Here is a 27,644-nt window from a genome sequence, read left to right as displayed (position 1 = left end):
CAGACATATTAACATAAATCAAACGTTAAACAATAATTAAAATATGTTTTAATTATGGATCTGTTTTTCATTATGAATATCTTAGATCTAAACGAATCCAGCGCATTTATTTTATATGTTATGGGCGGTAATCATGCATTTCATAACAAAATAAATGCGCTGGATTGTTGGAACCCTTCGTTTGCCTTGGCGCGGAGATGTGGATGGCATGGCATGTCATTGGCACGGTGGTGCGGCTGGCATGGTTGGCATGCCTTTGGCGCGGAGACGTGGCTGGCATGGCATGCATGATTACCCCGTTAGGGTTTGGCATGTCGTCCATGCCTCCATGGCGCGGAGACGTGGTTGGCATGCCATTCTAGTTAGACACGCTAAGAAATTATTGTAAATGAGTATTAAAGTAATACATGCCTTTTTTGTATGCATTCTTTTTATGTCTATTTTTTTAATGTGTAACTTCTAATTACACATGCCATATGGATGTGTAACTTCTGGATACACATGTCATATGCATGTGTAACTTCTGTTTACACATTCACATTGTACTTTAATAATTTTGGGCCTAGATTTAATAATTTTGGACTTAAATTTAAATTTTATTTAATTTAGGACTTGACAATATGTAAAAGGGCATGAATGTCTTTTAATAACTCGGACCTAGATTTAAACTTCTTTTAATTTAGGACCTCATATTATGGGTTATTCATGGGTTGGGCCTTAGCATAATTTTTCCTAGAAATATATCACCAATCATTTAAATACACCCGATATGAGTGGCATAAAATCCACGGATTCCACCGGTTGCTCACCCCGGAACTTGTAGAGTTTTGAATGGGCTTGGATCTACATTTAGTTCGGCTTCAATTCTGGACTTTTTCGCTGCTATCCAAGAAGGAGATATTTATTATGCGTCTCGATTTCGTTACCTTTTTATTCTCTCTTCTCCGCTGACCTTTATTACCCCATTTTACGCGTCTCTACCTTTCCCCTCTCTCTCAACCCCGAAGAACCTTTGGGAGAAGATCTCAGAACAAATAGATCTGGTAAATTTTCCTCTAAATTTGATTCAAAATTTATTAAATTCGGCATCAGCAGTTTCTTTATAATATTTTGGTGATGCCTTAGGTATTCATTTTGTTTTGATTGGTTATCAGATGTTACCCTGATCAGTAGATTTTGTATTTGTGGTTCGTTTTGTGTTTAAGTTCCCGGATCCATTGGATGTGTAACATGTTTATGTATCTGTATAAGATCTATACGAGGTTTATTGAATTATATTTAGAATTCTTTGGTTTTGATTGTTGATCGTATGCAATTCATGCTTTGAGATACAGATTTGAAGGAGTTATTGTAAGACACGAATCATGGGGTTATCATTCACTAAGCTTTTTAGTCGGCTATTTGCTAAGAGAGAGATGCGTATTTTGATGGTTGGTCTCGACGCTGCTGGTAAGACTACCATTTTGTACAAGCTCAAGCTTGGAGAGATTGTAACCACAATTCCTACCATTGGTAAGTCATATTTTTGTGTTATTATATGATGGTCCCTAAGCATTATTTTTGGTTTCAATATTTGGTATGAATGATAGTATTATGTTGTTAACGTTGCTTTGAATTAGATCGGTGTATGTAAGTTTATTCCAGTCTTTATTGGAGATCCTTTGAGGTTGAGGAGTTTAATTGGTAGTATTTGAGGAGAGTTAATAGGGATTCATCCACAATTCACCATCTTGTCTAGATCTGTATAAATAAGTTGTTACGAAATGAATAGTTGTATATCACAGGCAAACATTTCGCACCAATTGAGTCTTGAAACTGGGATCTAACAGAATGCCCTCCATCTCAGTCTTAGTACATAGGTCATCTAGCTATAACCATGGTTAAGAAACTTTAGATAATTGACATCTCAATCAAGTGTTTTGATGTTGGGAGATTACAGTGTTTGGTTGGTTTAGTTGGAGTAACTGGTACAATTGGTATCTTGTGGCTGTGAAATTTTGCACATTAGCAGTGCTTTTCATATTGCAGGGTTTAATGTCGAGACTGTTGAATACAAGAACATCAGCTTCACTGTCTGGGATGTTGGGGGTCAAGACAAGGTTTGAATTTTGTTACGTGTTTTATTTCTTCGTTCTCTTTTACGTTTTATGTGGATACAAAGATCATTTAGTTATATGATATCTTTTACAGATCCGTCCACTGTGGAGGCACTACTTCCAAAACACCCAAGGTCTTATCTTTGTTGTTGATAGCAATGACAGAGATCGTGTTGTTGAGGCAAGGGATGAATTGCATAGGATGTTAAATGAGGTATGTTAGAATATCAAACTCAGTGCTATCACCATTATAGTTTACTGCACGTGTATTTTGAGTATGGGTGTGGTCTGTGTACAAATTCCTGTTAGCTTCGTTATTAAGTATAGTGAAATTTTAGTTGATGACCCTGAATTTAGAAATTGCAAGATCAAATGCGGATCTCCTCTCAGTTTTCAGTTTCTCCATTTGCCTTGCTACCATTCTCTCTTTGCTTCAGCATTGTTGTAGAGCCTTAAGTCTTAATGAAGAGAAATGTTTTAAGTTAACTTAAATCTCATAAACGTGGGTTCAGGACGAGTTACGCGATGCTGTGTTGCTTGTTTTTGCTAACAAACAAGATCTTCCCAATGCAATGAATGCTGCTGAAATCACTGATAAGCTTGGCCTTCACTCCCTTCGCCAACGCCATTGGTAAAATTTATCTCTTTGCTGTCCTACAAGGGTTTGCCTTGATACCCATTTGTTGATCGTGCTTTTCTCTGTGGTCCTTTCAGGTACATCCAGAGTACATGCGCAACTTCTGGGGAGGGACTTTACGAGGGTTTAGATTGGCTATCCAACAACATTGCCAACAAGGTAAACATTAGTACATCTCTGCGCGAAGAATCATCTAATAGTAAAAAATATGGTTAAATCTTTTAAAATGACCTTTAGCCATAAATAGTTATGCATTCTCTGGTATATTTAGCTCGAGTCTATTCCTGTAAAAGAATCCTGTGCCTAAATAACAGCTGCTGGTGCTTTTTCTTGTTTCTCATTAATTTAGTTCATAAACTTATACAAACAGATAAGATTAAAAGTTTCGTTGGCGTTGAACTGAGTCTTCTGAAATTTTGTGTCCTCAGGCTTAAAGCGGTTGAAGGTGGTGATTTTCTTGGATTGGCCGGCTTTAGTTTTTTCTGGATGCAGGGGTATAATATTCAAGCTTCTCGTGAGATAGATGTGGCTTTCAGAACAGCCAGTTTATAGGACTTAAAAAGGATCTCTCTGTTAACAAATACGCTCTCTTTTAATATGCTTTGCCCTTTTTTCTCTCTTCTATTTGTTGTGCTCAAGTTCTTACTGGCTTTTTTAGCTAATCCTTTTAGCCGTTACAAACAAATACATTCGGTGGTGTTTTAAAATTACTTATTTGGTTATGCTTGCCATCTGTTCATTCTTTTTTGTTCCTGTGCAATAAATCTGGACGAGCAGTGCACTGGTTCAACTCTTGCAAAGAGATGCGCTTAGCTCTAGCTCTAGCTCTAGCTCTGTTCTCCTTTTTTTGGTGCAAGTGCTGTTTTTCTTTCACTAGTTTATGTTCTTTTGGATCGAAGTTAGCCTGGTGCAGTAGGCCCCTCGGGCTCAAAAGGGAATTATTTGACAGATCAATGTATTCTACAGATGATGAGGACGGATCCGTTGATGGGAAACATTTTAACCCGATTTAACAGCAGATTTTGACCGTTAAATGTAACGTAAGGCTTAGTCCTATGGGCTAGATAGCTGCTAGATTGACCATCCACGTCAGCATGGGCAACCTCCTAAGTCCTATGGGATGGCTAATCTAGCAGCTAGATTAGCAGCGGGACCACCATATAACGCTTTAAATCTCAGCTATTAGATCAGAAAATTTTCTCCCAGCGCTGAACGGTTCATCGTTTAGACCACTTTTTGAGGCCGAACGATGAATTTTCTTCCAACACTTATTTTTTGATTTGCAACACTTTTTGGCCAATCTAGCATTCCGATTTAGCCCATAGGGGTTAGCCTAAACACGGAATACATACGGCCAGATGAATAGCAAAACTTTTAAAGAAGATCTGCCTTTTACATTAGGATTTCATGAAAAGCGGAAGCAATCGAAGTTTGTCAAAAATTGGCAAGGATCACCAGGTTTTCACCATCTCAACCTTGGATCACACAACATTTCAATTCTTTCGATTCTTCCAATTTTACTTCATCAGTTGGGTCGCATAGAAAATCTAAGCAAGACTTACTAAAGCGATACTAACAAATTAATGAAACGGAGGAGTTTGATTTACAACACTGGAGAAGTGGAAAGTGTTGGGACACCGACGCCAATTAGGATTCAGTTTATGTTTAAGACTAGGATTCTAATTCTTGACTCTACCTTTATGCACTTTATGATTCTGGGATGTTGGTATATTATAAGGGTTTTGTTATTTTGTGCATGGGTGCACAAGATAAGAACCAATCATTGACATTGAAAATGATAAATACCAATAAAAACGACAATGATTATAAGAGTATTATTTTTTTTATTGGTATATATCATTTCCAATGCAAAACATATTATCTCTCATATTTTTTTATTAGTATTTATCATCTCCAATGCTAATGATTGATTTTTATTTTGTGCATGACTGTACGCTATTTTAGACTAAATTTTGAAAATAAAAATATTTTCATTATCTTTTTTATTTTTGGGACCGGATACCTTGACTTAATAAGTTAACTTAAGTTTTTAACTTAATTTTCTGGCCATCGATTAATCCATATCTCACTGTTGGATATTCAAGCCATAATATACTTAGGATATTAATTTACTTGCTTAAGCCGAAACGGCTATTGGTTGTTACCTTATATCTTATAATCTTTTGAATACCGTGATTTTAGTACAAAATATGAGTCCAATTTTGTGCACACTCCCTTAAAGAGTGTGCACAAAACAAATTAATTCTATTGGTTTATTTAACCAACCCTTAACTATTTACTAGAAAAATAAAATTATATGTTTTTAATCAATTGAAATTTAAGAAAAAGGCAAGTAATATGTATCTATCCTAAAACAAAATGATTTCGAATAGGAAACAAGTTAATTAGTTGGACAGATGCATACAAATCACTCTAACACAGATAGCCTCTTTAGCAATGGTTTGCGGATGTCTACAACAATTTCTGCAGTAATTAGTTTAATAATGTAATGTGAGTCTTGCCATCAATGGAGAAGAATGAGAGATTAGTGCACGAAACAAATTTGATTTTGTGCAATATTGGTTGTCGGTCTCAGGTTAATTAGTGCACGAAACAAAGGTTTTAATGGCCATGCTCACTAGCTTCAGGTTGATCAAGGTTTTAATGCTGCTACAACCAAAGAACTTGGTAGATTGGTTGCTTATATACAATGACCAAGACTGAGGTTGAGGGATTTAACAAGAGATGCATGCCCTCTTTCAAGAATTACCAAAGAGAGAAGAATCCAGTTGATGAGTAACCGGAAATTATGATTTCTTAACTAACTATCAAACTGATTGATTATGCATTGGACCATTGATTGATTATGCCTAATTTTTTTAAGTCTACCATTGGACAAGTACTGAATTGTTTAGTTCACTGGACCTAATCACAATTAGTATTCAATACGAGTTAAACCTAGATTATAAACCTAGCTCATGTACGGCTGCACCCTTGCACCCTGCCACTTTCAAAGTAACTAATCGACTTATTTCCTTACTGAAATCACTGTATTTCAGGATATAATATATACTCTTTACCTTTAATAGTTTTTAATTGAATTAAGCGAAAACAAAAAAAGATAATTTAGTAGATAGTTAGCAATCCATTTACTCTAACCAATAGGATTAATTTGTTTTGTGCAGGAGTGTGCACGAAATTGAACTCACAAAATATCTTTGTCTTCTTCATCTAAAGGAAGTAAACATATCTTGTTGGTGCTCTTGTCATGGATAAAATATTTGAATCAACTATTTATAAATCTACTTTTAGCGAAACTCCTTGGACATGTGCTTCTAAAATTTAGAAAAATCATGAGTCTTGTGACCAAAGTCACATAATTGAATGTCGAACTCAAGAAGTTAAAGACGATCATAAATTAGCTAAAAATCAGGCACCTCAAAAACCAAAGCATATAAAAAAAGAAAAAAGAAAAAACGTATATTTATATAATTTTAGGTAGCGACTTGGTTAATTTGTAATTTGTTTTACACTTCCTGCATCTAACAATATGTAACATTATATTGATACGTGCAGAAATAAGTCACGGGTAATCATCCAAGGAATCATATGGTGGTAAACGAGTACGTGTCTAACTGCATTAATACACCATGTTTGATTTAGATGTGAAACACTAGTCTACCAACACCTATGTATTTATTTGTCAAAATAATTTCGAAATTTAACATTTTTGTATAGTCTTAGTAGTGAATGCGAGTCCGAAAACAATTTCCGTCATCAAGTGGAAAACATAGATAGTTCAAGTGAGGTGTAAAATTATTTAGAGCTATTTCTTTCATTTAACACGATTAAGATAATTTAGTTTGCAATATTTAATTATTGATTTTATATTTCAAATTCAGGAAGGATATCATGCTCAACGTCAGAGTGATAATATGGATTTCGATCCGATTTCCGACGACTCCGAATAGGTAACAATTCAGTTTTATTTAAAATTGAACCTCTACATTAACTTTGTTCCAGCAAAATATTGTTTGAAACTTAGGGTTATATTGTTTTTGATACTCAAGTTTTGACCAAAAATCTGAGTTTGGTCTAACATTTGTCTAGCTTTTGTGTTTTGTCTAAAGAGAAACGTTGACATGCGTTGACTCGTTAAATCTTCACTTGCGTTTAGTAATTATTAAAAAAATATTAATTAATTACTTAACGTGGTTAACGACGCTGTTAGTACGTGAGATTATCAATTCAACCGAAGAACCCTAATTATGTTCTTCCCCAATTCGTAGAACGCCAAATTGAGAACCCAAATTGGACTAAAAATTAGGCAAACCCAAACCAAATGACAACTTCTAAGTTGCAAAATTGTGACCATAAAATGTAATCTTTGAACTGTTAAAGATAACAAAACAAAGAAAAAAAATCACATAAAGTCCAGTTGCTCCCTCTCGATCCATAATTGCTCACATCAATTCCAGTTGCACATGAAATTCATCCCTCGTTCTGCACTCATACCACAATAATTGTAATTGGTTTGTTCCTGCACATGAAATTCATCTCTCGTTATGCACTCATACCACACTAATTGTAACTGGCTTATAATTCCAAATAACTCGGATTCATCTTAAAGCAATCCCTTCTACAGAAATCTGTAACAAGAAGAAATCAAACACCCACTTTATGAACTCAATTTTAACTACAAAAATTCAAATCATTTCCATATGAATTGGAAGAACTATCAAAAACAGCTGTAACAAATGAAGAATCTGCAGATGAGTTTTGAACACAATCAAATTTTATCACCTAAAACTACTGCAGCATCTCTTCATTGGAGAAATCTAAAAGATCTTCCGTAATAAATTATTGATTATCAGTATTAGTACTTGATTTCATCTGTTGTTGTATTTTCAATATAAGCCTTCGTTTTCTCCGTCTTGAATTTTTCAGCTTCTTTCTACTTTTGATTTAATCAATGGCTACGACTTTGGCTTAGAGTTATATTTCCAGAAAATATTTCGGCCATTTAACTGTGAGTTAAGTGGAGTAATATGAAGCGTACACGTGGATGATGGTTTAGAAAGCTAGGGACTTGGTTAGTCATTGTTACCAAAATTGAGTACGTTTTGGTATTTAGACAATTTAATATTCAGACACGTCATGGTCTAACCAAGTCAACACGGGTCAACGTTTCTCTTTAGACCAACAGCAAAGACCGGACAAATGTTAGATTGGACGCGATTTTGATCAAAATCTGAATACCAAAAATCAAATAACCCTAAAATTTAGTAAGTAATTTATATTCTTTTTGCACTCTTGGCAGGAGGGATTAATAACTTGGTGCTAGAATAGTTTTTGGACTAAAGTTCAGAGCATTCAATTGCTTTTCTTTCTATTTGTGAACACGTAAATCACGAAGGCATCTATATGTTCACAAACAATATTCACACTCTAGGTACGGACTCGCACTGATACTACAATGACATTGATTCCTTGGCTCCAAACCTTCGGGTTTATCATAGCCTCATCCAGTAACATCGAGAGGGCCGTTTACGTAGGGGAAGATAAAGAAAACGAAGCATAAAAGTAAAACTCATGGAGCGTTAGGCAAATATAAAGTGCTGAAATGTAAATAAGACTGGGATTTACGTGGTTCAGCACTAAGGCCTACATCCACGGGGTTGTTATTTCACTATCTACTTGATGGTTACAAAGATAGTCGAGTGACTTTGGGGTTTACATAGATCTGTATATTGTAAAGGACTAACTTACACTCACAATCTCTCTCTCTCCTTCCTTTCCTCAATTTTCCGATCCCCTTACTCTTGGTGGAGAGGGGGTATTTATAGGGTTAGAGTGTGGGACCCATATCTGAGGACCGTTGGAACCTTATCTTCTTGTGTTTTGTGTCCATCACGCGGGGGTCTTCGTTTATTACTTCATCACGCAGAGTCGTCCTCGTTCGTTCCACGGGTTGATCGACACGTATGCTGCTCAGAGTGTTTAATGCGGGTAGTTGAGGTGCCTGCTCGTGTCAGGCAAGTGTCTTCTGCCCCTGTCACATCCATGTCAGTTCATTTTCTCTCCACCGTTGATTTTGGCTTCTTTTGGGGATGAGATAAAGTAACTCTTCGGGAGTTATTTGGTGCTCCGCAGTACATCGTGTTACCGGTACGTCTTTTTAACTTCTGCCCTTAGATTTGTTCGGGCAAAGATCCAACGTCGGCGGGATGGACATCTTAGCTGTGGGCACATGTCATCATGCTTTGATGACTTTGTCCGCATGCTCTCCATGTATGTTCCTATATACACGTGTTTGATGATGAAATATGTGCACACAATTTGCCCCTTTTCTTCGGGCTTGAGTGTTTAGTGGGAGCATTGAAGAAAACAGTCGTTACATATTCTTCCTCTCTCCTAATAACTTCTCCTAGAGACTTGGGCATGTTTCTTATTCGTGCATTAACTGCTCATTTAATGGGCACGTTTCCCATTCCTCCCTTAACTTCCTTCTCTTTCTTTCGAGTATATTAAGGAGGGGAGAAAAATTATTTTCATTCTCCTTCGAAAATTAATTTCATTCTCTGTCATTCTTTGTTCTTCAACCATTAAATTCTCTGTCTTAGCATTAATCACGCTCCCTTCATTGTTTCTGGTTTGTTTCATTATCTGTCAGTCTTCATTCTTTGTTCTTCGACCATTAAATCCTCTGTCTTAGCATTAATCACGCTCCCTTCTTCATTGTTTCTGGTTTGTTGTCCTCTTCCTGCTGCTATTTGTGGTGGTAAGGTTTCTTTTCTTTGTTCCTTTTGTTTTAAGCTGTGTTGGTTGTAAATTTTCTGTTGTTGATCGTATTGTAGCCTCCCCTTTCTGCTGCTGTCGTCCCTTGTTTGTGATGAAGAACCCTTTTCTAATGCTTGTATGCTAGTTTTCCCCTGTTCTTCGTCTCAAATCGAGGAGGCCATTGTTTTACGTGTATTGATTGGACTTTTGAGTTTGGGGTTTTAGGGTTTCTGTGCTATGTTGAGATGGACTGCTAATTTTGTGGTTTTTTGATCTTTGGTGGTGACCTTATGTTTGTTTCTAACTTGTTTATGTTGTATCTCTTCGCAGCCATGTCTGACCGTCCGCAGCTTCCTTATCAAACTCCGGGTTCTAGTCTACCGAGATCCCCTCCGCGCAGAGAGTCTCAAATGGATCCCCGTGGTATCAGAGTTTCTTCTTCAGGGGCGAAGGCCTCTCCTCCTAGGAAAGATGGTCCCTCAAAAAATCCTTCCGGGTCTCGAAATGCTGCCGATCGTGTGGTTTCTCATCCTCGTGATGACGTTAGGTGTGCGCAGACACCTCCTCGTGCTGTTGCCTTTGATGTTCCTCCTCTGCGTTCAGTAGTGCCTGTGCAGCACCCTCTACCGCCGCCTCCAGTACTTCCTCTAAAAGGGAAGAACACCAAAGGTTGTGTCCCGAGGACTGAATCGTCTAAGAATCCCTCTTTGAAAAGACGAGCTTCCGAGGCTTTTGTTGGTTTGTCCGACCCCGCGGAACAGGATGAGGCTGCCCCGGTGATACGCAGTGTTTCAGTCAGCAAGAAGAAAGTGACGTTCAAGCATATTGACCTTGAAGTTTTCAAGGAAAATCATGAGCTTCAAGCCTTCGAGGTTCGCTTCTATGCCCCTGAGGATGATATTACTTATGAGCTCCTCTCGAAGTATCAGTTTGACGAGTTACATTTGTTGACTACGGTTGGAGCTTTCGAGGCGGGGCTTATGCTGCCATTGTACAAGTCTGGCGACTCCTTCTATTACGATGTGCTTGCTGGTCGTGAAGGCTCTTCTACCAATACTCACAGCCGTTCTGTGTCAATTATCGGGGAATTATCTCCGTGCACTGAAGGAATGTTATCTGCGGAGTAAGGGACAGACGACGATGACATGTTACGTTCCAAATCCCGCAGAAAGGGAATGGTATACTCCTGAAAATTTCAACAACTCTTTTGGTGATTACGTCAATAGTAGGAATCGTAAACCGTGGAGTGTTAGCCTTCGGAATCTCGCTGCTCCTCGGGGTGAAATTCGTCTGTTAAGTGAGGTCGGCGATGCCAAACTGAAGTATGTTCCAGGCACCGAGGGGTCTAGTCAGCGGAAACTTTTTCCAGCACGTGAGAGGATCAAGCGTGACCATGACTACGAGTAACACGCTACTGTAATCGAAGTTGTTGGTCCTTGGGCGTACGGTTGGATTCCCGGTCCACGCGGTTGGCGCCCTTCTGGGAGTAGCAGGCCACGTGAATCTCCTCCTGCTCGTTATGGAGATTTCTTTCCCTGGCGTTTAAACTTCGCAGGTATGAACTTTCCTTATGCCCTCGACGTCGTTGAAGGAGACGAGGAGGAAGGTTCTGGTGCTATACTTCCACCGAAGAGTGCCACTACTGCTAAGGTATGGTTATTGCAGTTTCTGGCCGCGCCTGTTCGGAAAGTAACTCTGTGGAAAGCAACTGTTCGGAAAGTAACTCTGTGGAACATGTGTTGGTTTGCAGGTTTCGAAGAAGAAAAAGATTGGGCCGAAGCAGTCTTCTACCATTGTGATGGGTGAGGCTGAGGTTCATGAAGAAGTTACCAGTCCGGTAAACGAAGAGTTGGCCGAGGATGAGATTTCTGATGGGGAAGAACGTACTGATACTTCCCTCCCTAATGTCGAGGAGGAGATTGGTGCGGGTTTTGAAGGTGATGGAGGAAATAATGCCGCGGTAGCTGATGGCAGTGTTATCGCTGATATGTCAGTTCCTGCTGGTGATGCTGCGGGAACTCTCCCCACCATGTCTCAAGAGTTCTCTTTTGACCGGGTTTATTCCGCAGGGGATCTCCTTGACGATGCTCTTGATTTTCCTGAAGACTTCTCTCTACTTTCCCCCAATGATGATTGGGATGTGCTCGGGGGGTATGGTAAGGAAGACGCTGCTGTTCAGGATGGAGGCGCGGGTGATCACGATGTGCGTGTTGATGCCGAAACTTGTGTTGATGAGGCAATATTAGCCAAGGGGAAGTCCGTGGTTGATTCGCCTTCTGAGGATTTCCCTCTTTCTCTGACATTTGAGGGTGAGGACGCCATAATGGATTGGTTTAAGAAAAAGGGTTTGCTGTTTGTCCCTCATCCTGCCCCGGTGGTTGCTGGTGATAAGGATTCCGATGCTTATACCCGTCGGATGATGGAACTGTCTTCCAAGGCGCGGGTATCTGAAATGTGGGGGAAAAGTTTGAGTGTTCCCGAAGCTACCCTTGTACCGGAGCCTCCTAATTCTGTCGAGGATATGATGGCCATAGCCGACGGTTACCAATATGGTTTTCCTCAGCAGCGTGTCTTGGAGGTAAGTCTTCGTACATATCTCTTCGTGACGATTGAATCCTTCGGTGTAATAACGTGCCGTTTTGATGTGTAGATGATGAGGAGTGAGCATTGTAACCATGTGTTGTATCGATTCTTCAAGGCGAAATCTTTGAAGCTGGAGGCTAAGCTTCGTCACAGAGAAAAGGAATTATCTGTGGCTGAGGTAGAAATAGAAGAACTGAAGAGAAGACTTAAAGAGAAAGAAAGGCTGGGTGAAGCGGAGGCTGGGCTTCGTTCAGAGCTTGCTGTCGTTCGCGCTGAGTTAGAGCAAACTCGCGGACAAGTTTCAGCTTTCACAGGTTTGATTCTTTTTCCTCTTTTACCCTCACAGTGCGTCGTAATTCCTCTATATTCCTTAGTTGTTCTATCTGAGTCTCTCCACCCTATCTCCAGTGGGTGGCGTCCCCGAGTTGATATGGCTTCGAAACGAAAGGGCACGGCAAAAATCTCGTATCAAAGAGCTGGTCGAGAAAATTAAGAGTGAAGACAAAAAGTGGGACGCTCGGGCTGAGGTATGGTGCGCAAGGCATGTTCAAATGGTTGATATGCAGAATCTGTATAGCCATGACCGTACTTTGTTCAATGGTACGCTGCTGTGGACACGTGAGAATCTGCGGGAATCCCGTGAGTGAACTTCATTGTTGGAGTCTAGGATACATCTTCTGGAAGAGGAATTACGAAAGGCTCGCTCCCTTCCTTTTCCGGGAGTTAATGAGAGCATCCTGTGTCTTACCAGAGAACGGGACGATTCCCGAGCCGAAGTTTGGGCTCTAAGCAAGGCCCTTGCTGCGTCTCGCGCTGAAATAGCACGTCTGGCTGAGTCTGAGAGAAATCTTGAAGTATGTATGTACAGACTTGGAAAACGGGTATCAGAGATAAACAACGAAGTCAACCATCTTCGTCACATGGATTCGATGAAGCAGGTAGAATTAGATGCCAGTTAATTTACTCTCAGCAACCTTCAACTAGATTATAAGAAATTATCCGCGAAATATGACCATCTTGATGAAGCGCGAGATGCGGTTGTTAATGAGTATGAAGAGGCTTCGGCTTGTGTCGAAGGTATAACTCTATTTCATCGAGTGTGATTGTGTCTTTTCTGTGCTAACTCCCTTGTGTTGTCTTTTTCAGAGCTCGAGGGACAACTCCGCGTTGCGAATGAAAAATTTGAAAAGGCTCAATCTTCCTTAGCGCAGCAGGAAGAACAGACTAATCATTTTAAGAGTTTGGCGGCATCCCGCGAAGAGGCCGTTGGTGCAGCTTCTAAAGAAGTGAATCGTCTATCTTCGTTGTTATCCCAATCCCAACAACGGATGAAAGTTATTATGCATAAGGCTCGGTGTCAATTGGCTGAGGAGACAAACAAGATGATGGAGAAGATTGAGCTTGGCCTTAAGACCGAGCATGGCCTTGTGAAGAGCTATCCGCGTCGTCCAGTGCCTGCTTCCTTGCCTGGCTCCTCGGGACCCTCATCTGGTGGGAGCGTCCCTTCTACTCTTCGGAACAACCCTGCTGATGGGGCGGCATCTTCTAAGTAGAGACCGCGACATCATTATCCTTCCGTTGAGATTTTGCTAGTCTTTTGTAAAAAGAATATTTTTGATGTGTATTCCTTGTAAATTTTTGATGTGTAAATTTACAATCCATGGCCTTGCCGCTTTTTGTAACCAACCTTTATGAAATGGATCATTTTTTTGATATACCTGCAATATCAGTTTGTTGTTTATTTTAGGCATTGTGGTGAAAGACGCTAAAAACAAAAGAGTTTTTTTTAAGTGTTTGGGTGCGATACCGAAGGGAGGTACCTTCGTGATCGGCTTGAGACCTGTCACCCCGCTGGCGAACCCTTGGCCAGAGGATTCCCAGACGGTGGGGGCCGAGGCAACGTTCTAGGATATGGGGTTAAAAATTTACATACACCCATTCCGTCGACCCGTTGCCTTAAGATTGGTTGGGTATCTCTTTCTGCTGGGTGCCTTCCCCCTGGTCTTACACTTATGGACACTGATAGGGGAGCCCTGAGAGATTGTAGATTAATTACTTTCCCCAATATTGTTGATAAGTTGATTTCTTGAATTTTTAGGAAAGCTTGTTTGATTGATAGGTTGAGGCCTGCAATTCCTCGTCCAGAGATAGAAACATGTAAAGCGGTCACGCTGCCTTCTTCTTCTGGTAATCTTCACGCAGATGCAAAGCTGCGTTGCTCCTATGGGTAATATGGTTTAAGCCACTTAGCATTCCAAGGATGTCGGAGGACCTCGCCTTTCAGATTGCGAAGGTAATAGGAACCGCTTCCCGCGATATCGTGTATTATAAAGGGTCCTCCCCGCGTAGGTGCTAACTTTCCCCATCTCTTTTCTCGTTGATACTGTGGGATAGTTCTTAACACATACTGTCCCTCTAAAAAATTCCGAAGCTTGACCTTTTTGTTGTACTCCCTTGCTAGTCTTTGTTGATAATTTTCCATCTTCTGCAATGCTGCTTCCCTTCTTTCTTCTAGGTCGTCCAATCTCTCTAACATCATGTCTGTTGTGAGATTTTTCTCCCATGCTTCGGTCTTTGTGGTTGGCATGAGGATCTCTGTCGGGATGACTGCTTCAGCTCCATAAGTGAGAAGAAACGGGGATTCCCCGGTGGCAGATCTTCTTGTTGTTCTGTATGCCCATAACACATTATGCAACTGTTCACACCATCGCCCCTTATGTTCGTATAATTGTTTTTTGAGGATAAGGGAGAGGGTCTTGTTGGTAGCTTCCGCTTGTCCGTTGCTTTGAGGGTATATGGGGGTGGACTTGTTTTTCCTTATTTTGAAAGTGTCAAAGAGCATGTCTATGTTTTTCCCCTGTAATTGTTTACCATTATCGGACACGATTTCCGCTGGTATGCCGAATCTGCAAATAATATTTTGGAATATGAAAGTAAACACGTCCACGTCTCTGATCCTGGATAAGGCTTTGGCTTCCACCCATTTACTGAAGTAGTCCGTGGCTACTATCAAAAATCGTCTTTTCCCTGACCCTTCGACGAAAGGCCCGACGATATCTATGCCCCATTTCGCAAATGGCCACTGGATATCTACAGAATTTAACAGTGTTGCCGGCGCGTGAATCTTTTTGGCGAAGCGCTGACATTCTTCACACCGTCGGGACATCCTTGCGACATCCTGTATCATTGTGGGCCAGTAATATCCTTGCGTTTTTGCTTTGTCGGCTAGTGACCTCATGCCGCTATGATTCCCTGCGTCACCATAATGGATGTCGTTTAGAATTCGGTGCCCCTATCTCCGGGATAAGCAACGTAGTAATGGCCCGAGGAAGGATTTCTTGTACAGGACCCCATCCCGGAGATCATATCTTCCTACTTTTGAGAGTATTTTCCTAGCTTGTTTATGATCAGCGGGTAAGCTTCCTTTTTCGAGAAACGCATGGATCACCGTTCTCCAATCATCTTCGTTGCTGAAGTCTTTGTCTTGATTTGCTCTTGACAGGATATCTTCTTCGTCAAAATCGTTATGGATGTCTTCTCCTACTTGGTCTTCGATATTTTCTTCCACTGTATCTTGATTGGTAGCGAAGGAGAATTGAGATGCAATCGAAGGCTCGTATACCCTTGTTATTTTAATAGCTTCGACGCTTTTATCCTTCAGCATGGATGATATATAAGCTAGGGCATCCGCATGCCTGAGATCCTTTCTGCATAAGTGCCGGAATTTGATGTTCGGAATTTGTGACGCCAATGTTTGGACCAAGGACATGTAAGCTGATAGGGTGTCATCGTACACATTGTACTCGAGCCCTATTTGCCGTATGACAAGCTAAAAATCACTTGTCAGTCTTACATCGGTTACCCCCATTTCTATTATTACACGGAGGGCATGTACGACTGCCTCGTATTCAACGATGTTGTTGGTATGCTCTTTGAATTCTAACCTGAGTGCCTGTACAATCCTTTCTACGGTTGGGGTGGTGATGACAATGCCTATTACTGCTCCTTCCTTATTTTTGGAACCGTCGACGAAGACTTCCCATTGTCTTTGACTCGCGGGTTCGAGGATATCCATCGGATCTTTGCTTTATTCTTCGGCTTCTGGCATTCCCTTAATCTCTTCGTCGTTGTCCAGGGGGAGGTCTGCTAAGAAATCCGCCAAAACTTGGGATTTTCGAGAATGTTGAATTTCATGAATGATGTTGAATTGGTCCAGGTGGGTGTTCCACTTGGCTATTCTGCCCACTTTTCCCGCGCTTTTGAGGACTGCTTCCAGTGGTGCTTTGCATGGGACGCGGACGAAGTGAGTTAGGAAGTAGGTTCTTAGCTTTTGAGTAGCCCAAACCAATGCTAGGATAAGCTGTTCGATCTTTGTGTAGTTCCTTTACGCAGAATTGAGGGTCTTACTGACGTAATAGATAGGTTGTTCTATCTTCGTATTGGTTTTGACCAACACTGCGCTGACTGGGTCTTCTGTTGCTGCTATGTATAATGCCAAAACCTCATCAGGATTCGGTTTCTGCAGGATCGGAATTGAAGCTAGGTGTTCTTTGATTTTTTGGAAGGCTTCTTCGCATTCTGAGGTCCATTCAAACTTACTCCCTTTTTTGAGAATATTGAAGAAATGTTTGCATTTGTCCGAGGATTGGGCAATAAATCTGCCTAAGGCTGCGATGGACCCATTGAGTTTCTGCACTTCTTTTAAATTCTTCGGGGAAGACATTTCTACTATGGCCTGAATCTTTACTGGGTCTACCTCGATGCCCCTTTTTGTTACCAGATACCCGAGGAATTTTCCCGAGGTGACGCCGAAAGTACATTTCTCTGGATTCACTTTCATGTGACGTTTTCTCATTGCTTCTAAGATACCTCTCAGATCCTGGTGGTGATCTTTGCGCAGCTTGCTTTTGACGAGCATATCGTCAACGTAAACTTCTAAGGTACTACCAATCCATGGCCTGAAGATAGCATCGACCATTATTTGGTATGTTTCCCCTGCATTTCGAAGTCCGAAGGGCATTCTAGTGTAGCAATAAAGGCCATGTGGGGTGTAAAACGCTGTGTGTGGCTGATCTTCTTCTTCCAGGGCTACTTGGTTGTATCCAGAATGTCCATCCATGAATGAAAGCTCTTCATATCCTTCTACCGCCTCTACCAGATGATCTATGCTTGGAAAGGGGTAGTTGTCCTTTGGACATGCCTTGTTGAGGTTAGTAAAATCGATCCATATCCTAACCCCTCCATTTTTCTTAGGAACGACAACCATATTGGAGATCCACGTAGGGTACTTGACTTCCTTGATGAAACCTGCGTCTAGTAGTTTCCGAAGTTCTTTTTCCACGGCCTTATGATACTCCGGTGCAACTTTTCTTATTTTTTGCCTGAAAGGTGGTGTGCCTGGTTTGATGCGCAGCTCGTGTTGGATTACTTTTGGGTCAATCCCAGGCATATCTCCTAATTTCCAGGCGAATACATCCGCGTATTCTTTAAGTAATTTGGTTAGAGAATCTTCTCTTTTTTCGTCCATTATGGTCCCTACTTTGATCATCTTCGGGTTTTCTTCCGTTCCTATGTTGATTTCTTTTACGGGCTCTACTGGCGTGAACACCGGCTTCGGATCCCTGAGAACTGGGACGTTCTTTGATTGCTATTTAGTATGTTTCTGTCCTTCGTTGGATGCTGAAGTACTTGTCCCTGTGTTTAGGACATTATCATCTTTGGTCAAACCCCTTCCTGTAGTTTCCTTGAGGAACAGGTCTATGGCCTTCTCTTTCGCGGCTTCTTTATTTTTAATTCTTCGGGTTTTTCGCGCTCTTCTTGTTCGTTGTTGATGCGATCCTGAGTGGCTTGGCACTCCCTTGCAGAGACCCGATCTCCCTTGATTTCCATTACTCCCTCAGGTGTAGGGAATCTGAGATATTGGTAGTACGTTGCCACCACTCCCTTGAGTTTATGTAGCCACTTTCGTCCGATAATGGCGTTGTAGGGGGATGGGGCATCAACCACGCTGAATCGTGTTTCTACTTTCATGGGTCCGGCGTTAACTTGCAACACGATGTCTCCCAATGGCTTCGTGGGTGAACCATCGAATCCGTAGATGGTGTAATAAGAGGTCATCAGCTGTTCTTCATGGAGTTTCATTCGTTTGAATGCGTCGTAGAATAGAACGTTTACTGAGCTTCCCCCGTCTATGAGGATCTTTTTGAGGTTACATCCGGCCACTGGTAGTGTGAGGACCAGGGGGTCGTTATGGTCTTCCATGTCCTCTTCGATATCCTCAGCATCGAAAATAATAGGAGAGTCCATCCACTCTTCGTGCTCGTCCACCTCTATCCCATCGATCTTATACAATTCGCAGCGGTCTTCGAACTGCTTCCGTAACCTCTTTCCTATCTGTGATGTAAGTGAGGGCCCTGCGGCTTCAGAACACGAAATGGTGTTGATTGTGCGGTTCCCTTCTGGAAGTTGGACTGGCTTGGTTTGCTTGGATCTATCCTCGGTGACATCCTTTCGTATGTACTGTTTGAGCTCGCCAGCATCGATTAATTTTTGGATCATTATTTTGAGGTTTTTACATTTTTCGGTCTGGTGTCCGTTGAAGCAGTGATATTCACAATAATCTTTAGATTTCTCGGTTCTCGAGGGCTGTTTTCCCTTAGACCATGGCCACTCCAGGTTTTCTCTTCCTTTGATCTCTCTCAGGATCCGAGCATAGCTAGCATTGAGCTTCGTGTAAACTTGATTTTCGAATTTTCTATCGCCTGTTCGTCGTTTATCCCTTCGTTCCTTCCTGTCTTCGTGAGGCCTCTCCGCTGAACAATTCCTTTTGGCCCAATTGGTTTGTTCTGCTGAATTGGTACGGTGAGACTTCTGCGTGTATGCCCTAGGGTTTTCACGCTGGATTTCTTCAAGACGAGCGTGCTTTTCAATAATTATTCGAAGATCTCCCTCTGTCTTAGGTACGCTTCCATGAATCTCAACGAATAATGGACTAATTCGGTCTAATCCCCACTTGTAGCAGTTGATACTTACCACCGGGTCCACACTCCCTATGGCTTGGCAGACCTTGTGCCATCTGTTAGTGTATTCCCTCGTGGTTTCCTTATAGCCGATTGCTAGCGAAAAGAGCTTATACATTCCAATATTAACAGCCTTGTTGTACATGTAAGTTCTTAAGAACTTTTCCGCGAGTTGGTCGTAGGAGTGGATGGAGTCTGGCGGCAGATTATCAAACCAAGACAATGCCGATCACTTCAGGCTCGATGGGAAGTACCTACAGAGTATTGCGTCGTTTTGACTCCATCTATCCAAGACACGGTTATAATACCGAATGTGTGCAGCGGGATCACTGGATCTGTCATAGCATTCAAATGTCGGGACAGGGCACTTGAGTGGAATAGGGGTGCTGGCCAGGCGATGAGTTAGGGGCATGGAGTTAGCCTCTCTCATGACCTCTTCTAACCTTCCCCCGCCTTGTCTACTTTTTAACTGCCTGATCTCTGCCATCATTTCATCACGCAACTCTTCCATCGCGCGGTGGTGCCCTACGCTCTTCTGCTCATGATAGCTTGACTCTCCGTCGTTATAATCCGGGTCGGATGCGCTACTACCCCTTGCCGCTTTTCCATTTGCTGCTACGATGACTCTTCGGTCTCGGTTTGGTTCTGGTGCCTTTGAACTTGCTTCATCGAGTTTTTGGCTCGTCTTTGTGCTTAGGGCAATCCGGTCTTTTAAATCCTGGTTTTCTCTGGCCAACAGAGCTACAGCATCTGCGTAAATCTTCTGGCTCTTCTTCAATTCCTCAAGCTCGGCCATCAATTGATGTGATTGGTTCGACCCCTGATTGGGAGTCCCAGCTCGTGCTACTACGGCAATGGTGCCGCCTTCTTCTATGGTTTTCACTAACGGTGGGGGAGGTTCAGCTTCGATTGTCGGCAGTTCCAGATCGGGCGAAGTGCCCATCTGCGGCGTTAGAGCCGCCGGCACAGTTTGATTTTGCTCGTTTGTTGATGGCATTCTGAAGGTCGGCGGGTGCGCGGGTTGGTGTGTTCTGGATTCATCCACCCTTTCTTTTGGTTGGTGAAATTGATTCATAGCAAAAATTTTGCTGGCTTCCGCAGCCTTTGGGGCAGCCGCTGTTGTACTATACTTTGTTGCCGCTGCTCTGAGGGCCGCGGCTGCGACGGAATTAACGTTCATAGGCGAAGTGATTTCCGCAGTGTCCTGCCTCTGACTGGTCATTTTGGCTTTGTATCCTTTCTGCTTGCTCCGGGTGATGATCAGGGTTGTCCTTGGTGCTTCCTTTGACGTGACTTTGGATTTTCCTGCTTCCTGCATCTTTTCCATCGTGGGTCCTTTTGTCGCTTTCGTTTTCTTCCTGCACAAGGGAATTTCAAACAACGAGAAACAGAAATGTCCGTGCGGATCGGGTTAGTTTACAAAATTCCTTACTCCAAGACCGGGAAAAACTGCCCGAGGGCCACAGAGAACTTTTAAAAATGCGGGTTCATTGAAGGTACGCGGGAACGTGAAAGGATTCCCTTGAAAATGCACGTAGATCTTTTTGAATTTTTTTGAAAGCGACCCACTGGAAAGCCAGGTCCGTACGAAATCTAAAAAACGTAAATCCATGGATCTAAGCGATAAATCTTTTAACCAGTTTAAATTTCTTCGACAGATACTTCCAGGACCATCGAAGATAACGGGTGCGTTTTTGAATATAGTAAAGTTAACAAAAGGTAAATACTGCTAGAGCTTATGAAATAGAGCAATCATATGCTAATTTAATATGAAATCACAGGATAAGATAAATCTTTTACCGGGACGAAGTCCCTGTTTCTAGCGCCAAATTTTGAACACGTAAATCACGAAGGCATCTATATGTTCACAAACAATATTCGCACTCTATGTACGGACTCGCACTGATACTACAATGGCATTGATTCCTTGGCTCCAAACCTTCGGGTTTATCATAGCCTCATCCAATAACATCGAGAGGGGCGTTTTCGTAGGGAAAGATAAAGAAAACGAAGCATGAAAGTAAAACTCATGGAGCGTTAGGCAAATATAAAGTGCTGAAATGTAAATAAGACTGGGATTTACGTGGTTCAGCACTAAGGCCTACATCCACGGGGTTGTTGTTTCACTATCTACTTGATGGTTACAAAGATAGTCGAGTGACTTTGGGGTTTACATAGATCTGTATATTGTAAAGGACTAACTTACTCTCACAATCTCTCTCTCTCCTTCCTTTCCTTAGTTTTCCGATCCCCTTACTCTTGGTGGAGAGGGGGTATTTATAGGGTTAGAGTGTGGGACCCATCTCTGAGGACCGTTGGAACCTTATCTTCTTGTGTTTTGTGTCCGTCACGCGGGGGTCTTCGTTTATTACTTCATCACGCAGAGTCGTCCTCGTTCGTTCCACGGGTTGATCGACACGTATGCTGCTCAGAGTATTTAATGCGGGTAGTTGAGGTGCCTGCTCGTGTCAGGCAAGTGTCTTCTGCCCTTATCACATCCATGTCAGTTCATTTTCTCTCCACCGTTGATCTTGGCTTCTTTTGGGGATGAGATAAAGTAACTCTTCGTGAGTTATCTGGTGATCCGCAGTACATCGTGTTACCGGTACGTCTTTTTAACTTCTGCCCTTAGATTTGTTCGGGCAAAGATCCAACGTCGGCGGGATGGGCATCTTAACTGTGGGCATATGTCATCATGCTTTGATGACTTTGTCCGCATGCTCTCCACATATGCTCCTATATACACGTGTTTGATGATGAAATATGTGCACATACCATCGATTATTTAACAATTTGATTTAACTATATGTACTATGTTCAAACTTTGTCGATACTTAAATATATTTATTTTGTTGAAGTATTTTCTTTAATAACAAAACAAAGTTTCTACTTGCGAGTTATGTGGTTATCTTGCCAAGTCATCATCTAACTCTATTGTTGCTTAATTAAGATATGTGGTTGTATGCACAACAAAGTTTTTTGGGTGCTAATCACTTGTCATTTTTTACTGTATAAGAAGATGAGATGGCAACGAGATGGAGACTATTACACTATACATTGGAAAAAAGCCAGACAATATGCTAATGAACTCATCGAAAAAATTTAGTGCTTAACCTTTCTTCTAGTTAAGGCGACTAGAAATATCGTCTTCCAAGTCCCGATATATATTAGAGAGAAAGAGACAACAACTAAAATTGAATTACGTGGAAGTGAAAAAAAATCATCATGTGGGATTCAAATTAATTCCTTAATTTATTTCAAGGACTAATAGACTAAATACAAGAATATAAAAAAAATAAAATAAGAAAAATGTTTTTATTCTCTAAATTTAGTCTAGAGATGCGTATGCACCTATAATATAACATCCAAGGATCAGAAAGCGCACCCTTACTGAAGTTGTCACGAGGGTGACCTCGTCACAGTAAAAATCTGAATGCATAGGTTGTTCTAGGATTTTAATAAGCTTTAAAAAATTAAGGGTGTCTAATCCCTAATTCAAAGGGATTAGAAATCAATATAATAATAAGCTTTGATTAATTTGGTGGCTAATCTCTAATTCAAGGGATTAAGGTGGTTGATCTCCGATCGAAAGATCGAAGATAGTGTAGGATTCTATCCTTTTGGTCTCAAATCTTATCAACTGGTATTAGAGCGGGTAAGTTTCTTCCTTTATTATATTATTTTTGTTACTGACCTTATCCATCCAAAAGCTTCATAGGTATTTATAATCTATTTAATCAAAAATAAATAAGAAATAAAAAAAAATCCTAAATGATTGTCGCTTTGCCACCCATCGAAGATCATCATTCAACGAATCAAATAAAAAAAAGAAAAGAAAAAAAGAAAGTAAAAGAAGTCAGCGCACAACAACTACAATCAAGGCACGACAACAAAAGAAGGCTCCATCATTATTGGTCGGTGAGTTTATTTGTTTATTTTAAGAATTGTTCTGGTAGTCTTCATCCATTCATTAAGTAAGTATTATCAAGCCATCAACAACATATTAGACCAACGTATTTGAAGCCATAGTCATCCATATTGTTTACCGTCACGAGTTTTTATTAAATCCCTTCATACCACCACCACCAATACACAAACAGTTGCCTTGTTGGAAAAGTTGGCAGCAATGAGAGCAATAACAATGATTGTGCAACCTAAGATTCAAAGTTGCAATCTTATTCTAGCGCGTGAGTGGATTTTAAAGGTGCATATGTCTTTTAAACCCTGTCAACATTGTTCCTTCGTATGAGTCAAGCTTATTAAAATTATGGGAGTCGCGCCTTGGCTAGCAGTTGCAAGAGCATGATGAGTGCGAAGATTATTTGGAAGATTCTAGGGTTATATTTTGCTTTATAATTTAAATTTTAAAAATAATATTTTTGAAAACTTGAGTGATTTTTTTATAGAGTTTTTCCAACTCACGAGTCTAATTACTTTAGTCTTAAGTTCCAACTTGAGGACAAGTTGTGTTTCAAGGGGCTGGGATGTTGGGATACCAAAACTAATTAGGATTTAATTTATGTTTAGGACTAGGTTTCTTATATTTTTAGGACTCTGAAATGACGAGGGTACCAAACACACCATAATATTTTCGATATCAACCTATACAAGACACACCTTGTGTAATCTAATTCAGATAAGCATTGTCAATAACATTACGACAACATGATGTAACCTTGGTATATGGAGTAAGTTCGAAATCCGAACCAAACTATGAGACCAAACCTAGTGTTCGACTAATGTACAAGTGTATTTACTTTGATTATAAAGAAAAATAAATATAACACGGAAGTAAAGTAAATCACACGACACACAATATTTTGTTAACGAGGAAACCGCAAATGCAGAAAACCCCTGGGACCTAATCAAGTTTTGAATATTCTCATAATTAAACCACTATACATATACTACTACAACTTTGTATAGTTGAGCCCAAATAAACTAACTCCAAGATACCCAGTTTCCTCAATATCCCTGTGCCTACAACCAATCTGGTCTACGCATGTGAATCCTAAGATATAGTCCACTATCTTAAATCGCTTCACATGTTGTGAATATTTCAATCCACTTAACTCCTTTGGATCGTATACCAAAACAGTTTGGGACTAATCTGTTTCAATAACCACTATACCATTCTCCTAGATCAATAAGTTTATCAGAGATGTAGTTGAGTTACAAAGGTTCTGCCGTTTAATCAATATAAACTCCTTTGTATCATTTAGATCAACTAAGATCAATATTATATCTTATTATTTGGGGTAAAAAAAGAAGGGCAAGCCATTAAGTGTCGCGCTAAAGCAGGAGCTGTTAATATTTCTCTGAACTGAAGGTATGGAAGCATTGGGATCTCTTGAAGGAGGCACTCTATTTATAGAGACTGGATTTGTAGGTCAGTCTCTCTGACCGACCAAAAGAAGGTAAACAAGATCGCGCAGATATACGAACTCGCTAAAGAAGGCGAACTAGTCTGAAATGGATAAGATCAAACTAATCAATCTTAGTTTGCAAACTTGATAAGCACGTAAGTGCTACATTTTATACCCGTATTTATATTAGCTAGGACTCAATATTTTGATTAACAACATTATTTTAATGCTTTTGCAGAAAGTACTAACAAACCCAATCATTGTCACAATTTATGGCTGAATAGAAGCAAAATGGCGCTCGGGACAAAACGCAACCTCAATTAAATGTGTGCCATTTGATTTCTCTTTGGTGGCACCAACATTAGCCATTCTCGGCTAAAGAAAGTCTACAGAGGAAATGAAAATTCCTTTGCCAAGCTCAAGTGCTTGACCTACCCAAGTGGCCCAGGAGGAAGGTGGACGTGGCAAATTCTCTACCACTTCTCTTCTGATATATTCACATCATTTTCTGCCGAGGGAACGAACCGCCGAACCGGAGTTATCACATTCAGTGAAGCGTTCTGAATCGATCCAAGCATCTGCTATGTAGTTCTCTTTCACATTTGTAGATGAGGGACGAGAAGTGAATTATTTGATTTGCAGGCGATGGATTCGATGGCTTAATCAGCAACGTTAATCGTTTGGAGGGTCCTTGGCATGTTAATTGATTGGATGAGAAATAGCTAAGAGTACAGATTGTTTGGGCATTCACAGGAGCATCTCGTGGTGCTCAATTGAGATGGAATTAGCAGCCAACAATTAGGTTCTGCTGTTGTTGGCCGTGGGATCGATGGCTGTGTATAGTCTACGGACTGAACAGTTCGTTACAGCAACAACGATGGTATCTGTGGGGTTTGTTGGCAGTGGAGATGGTGAACTGTTGGCACTCAAAATGAAGAAGATGATAGTAAAAGCTTGGATTGAAACTGGTCGGAACTGCAGCAATGGCAGTGATGGATTATTGGTTAATGGTAGTCTCGATCGTACAACAACTGCAACGGGAGTTCGGAGATGGACATAATATTGCTGGCGCTGGTTTGTTGTGGCATGTATTGCCATGCTCGTGGCTGTAACAATGAGTCTTTGATGTGAATCTGAGATGGAGAATGAATGGGCAGCAAACCAATTACATGAGCTGCTGGTACCGGTCGAGAAGGTTCAGTAAACGGAATGGTCAGGGAACAAAGGGGCTAAGAGAAATTCTAGAAGACAAGACGAGAGGTTGCTGCCAGAGTTTCTCGGCATATCTGAAGTACCCTGACTCGATCTAGAAGCTCAAGAAGGAAATGAAGAATAAATACTCAAACCTGGAGGATTTTGGCTGTGATCGAAATTGGTTTTTGGTTAAGTAATGCAGCTGCAGCCTGCAGTTGCCGAGAAGTTACAAATAATGGAGTCTGTGGGCTAGTGCGTGCTGCAATGGTCATAGCTGTGACCAATGGGTTCGAGAAAGTGAATGATGGGTCTGTATAGGGAGTTCTGGATGCTACAGAGGAGCTGGTGATGCTAATGATGGTTGTGAGAAGACTGCAGACGAAGATAAACTGAAGGGGACAGAATTGAGGTGATTGTTAGCAAACAGATTACTGATGCTGGGGAGAATAAGTGGCATCGGGTCTAACATTTGAATATGGGTGATGTATTCGGATCTGGTTGGTGGTCTATGGACCGGGCCTCGGCATTTTGCTAGGGCTAAACTAAATGAGTCTTGCAAGACTTATTATATAAACTTAGACGCAGGCCCAAAAAAAATAACCTTTTCATTGTCAGGCCCACAATTAATTTTAGGTATCGTGACACCCATAATTATTTTCGTGACACCCATAATTATATGAAATTTTTAAATATGCATCCGCATGACGGGTTATGCATCCGCATGACGGGTTATGCATCAGGGGTATAATTGGCAACGCATCTTGGATATAACATATCTAAAAATCCGCGCCTTGGAATTTTACAAATTTTATATCGTTGGAAATCTTTTTAAGAGAGCTACACAACGAGTACAAACAACAATATCAAATTTTTATTTTTCACGAAAAAATTGGAAGTGATCATCATTTTAGGCAAAATTTTCAAGAACTTGATACATAACCATTATGCAGCCACCAAAAAAGATGCATAACACATTATGTAGACACAACAAAAAAATGCATAAAACGTTATGCAACCATATTTTGGTTCATGTATTTACTAATTTAGTTATGCAACCACTAAAACGATATATAACATCACAAAAAACAAAAGACGCATAATGAATTATGCAATAATTTTATCGACTACATAACAAGTTATGCATCCATTGTTTTGGTTAATATCAGTGCTTACAAAAAAAAAAGTTGATGCATAATGCGTTATGCAGCCATATTTTTGGATGCATATCAAGTTACGCATCAATTTTTTTATTTCAATGTTTACAAAAAAAATGGTTGCATAATGCGTTATGCACCCATTTTCACGGCTGCATAACATGTTATGCATATATTATTCTAGGTGCATGACAAGTTATGCAGTCTTGTTTTTGTTGGTTTCAATAGTAACAAAAAAGTTGTTGCATAACGTGTTATGCAACTGTTTTCTGGACTGCATAACAAGTTATGCAACAACTTTTGAAGATGCATAACAGGTTATGCATACATTTTCGTAGCTGCATAACAAATTATTGAACCATTGTCCCAATATAACACAAATTCTAGAATTTCGAAATTAAGTTCAAATTTTATCCAAGTTAGGAATTTCCTGATTTCTTGCGGAAACTTGACCAAAAGTGTTGCCGAAAACTCATATATCCCTCGACTAGCTTTCGCATCCGACTCGTACCCCCTTCATGATTCAATGAAGCATTACGATTCCCACTTTCAGTTCCAAAATTCGGCATCTGGAACTAGTACCACCGGCTCGTTATTATTGTTGCCTTTTCCCACTGTTTCTGCTGTTCAAAACTCAATCAGGCATTTCAGCAAACACCTTGTCTGCAGGTTCTGCTGGTGGTACAGAATATGACTTTCTTTTATACTTCTTAAACTCCTTTATCACCATCCCTGCAATCTCAATCCTAACACAATCCCACATTAACAATTCAATAATTCACAAAACCAGTACCAACACTAACAACAACACTAAC

General features: G+C 40.7%; 1 protein-coding gene and 1 long non-coding RNA gene across 2 annotated transcripts; one reads left to right on the top strand and one right to left on the bottom strand.

Moving 5' to 3' along the window:
* Nucleotides 1–903: 903 nt before the first annotated feature.
* LOC113300084 (ADP-ribosylation factor-like) lies at nucleotides 904–3,472 on the top strand. Its single transcript, XM_026549260.1, has 7 exons — nucleotides 904–1,043; nucleotides 1,335–1,512; nucleotides 2,029–2,099; nucleotides 2,191–2,310; nucleotides 2,609–2,727; nucleotides 2,811–2,892; nucleotides 3,162–3,472. The coding sequence occupies exons 2-7, from the start codon at nucleotides 1,365–1,367 to the stop codon at nucleotides 3,165–3,167; spliced, it is 546 nt and encodes a 181-aa protein (XP_026405045.1). The 5' UTR covers nucleotides 904–1,043; nucleotides 1,335–1,364; the 3' UTR covers nucleotides 3,168–3,472.
* A 3,597-nt stretch (nucleotides 3,473–7,069) lies between these two features.
* On the bottom strand, nucleotides 7,070–7,708 carry LOC113293615. Its single transcript, XR_003332395.1, has 2 exons — nucleotides 7,537–7,708; nucleotides 7,070–7,273 (listed from the first exon to the last, which is right to left on the bottom strand). It is a non-coding gene; the product is annotated as an uncharacterized LOC113293615 (long non-coding RNA).
* Between the last annotated feature and the right edge of the window lie 19,936 nt (nucleotides 7,709–27,644).

This window comes from Papaver somniferum, chromosome 7, assembly GCF_003573695.1.
Source record: "Papaver somniferum cultivar HN1 chromosome 7, ASM357369v1, whole genome shotgun sequence".
Lineage (NCBI taxonomy): Eukaryota > Viridiplantae > Streptophyta > Magnoliopsida > Ranunculales > Papaveraceae > Papaver > Papaver somniferum.
Note: the sequence above shows the minus strand (reverse complement) of the source record. Positions and strands in the feature narration are given on the sequence as shown.

Bases quoted from the DNA above. Each gene is read 5' to 3' on its own strand.
- LOC113300084 (XM_026549260.1), top strand. From the start codon at position 1,365: ATGGGGTTATCATTCACTAAGCTTTTTAGTCGGCTATTTGCTAAGAGA. The intron at 2,100-2,190 runs GTTTGAATTTTG...TATCTTTTACAG, and splicing joins ATGTTGGGGGTCAAGACAAG to ATCCGTCCACTGTGGAGGCA. The intron at 2,311-2,608 runs GTATGTTAGAAT...ACGTGGGTTCAG, and splicing joins TGCATAGGATGTTAAATGAG to GACGAGTTACGCGATGCTGT.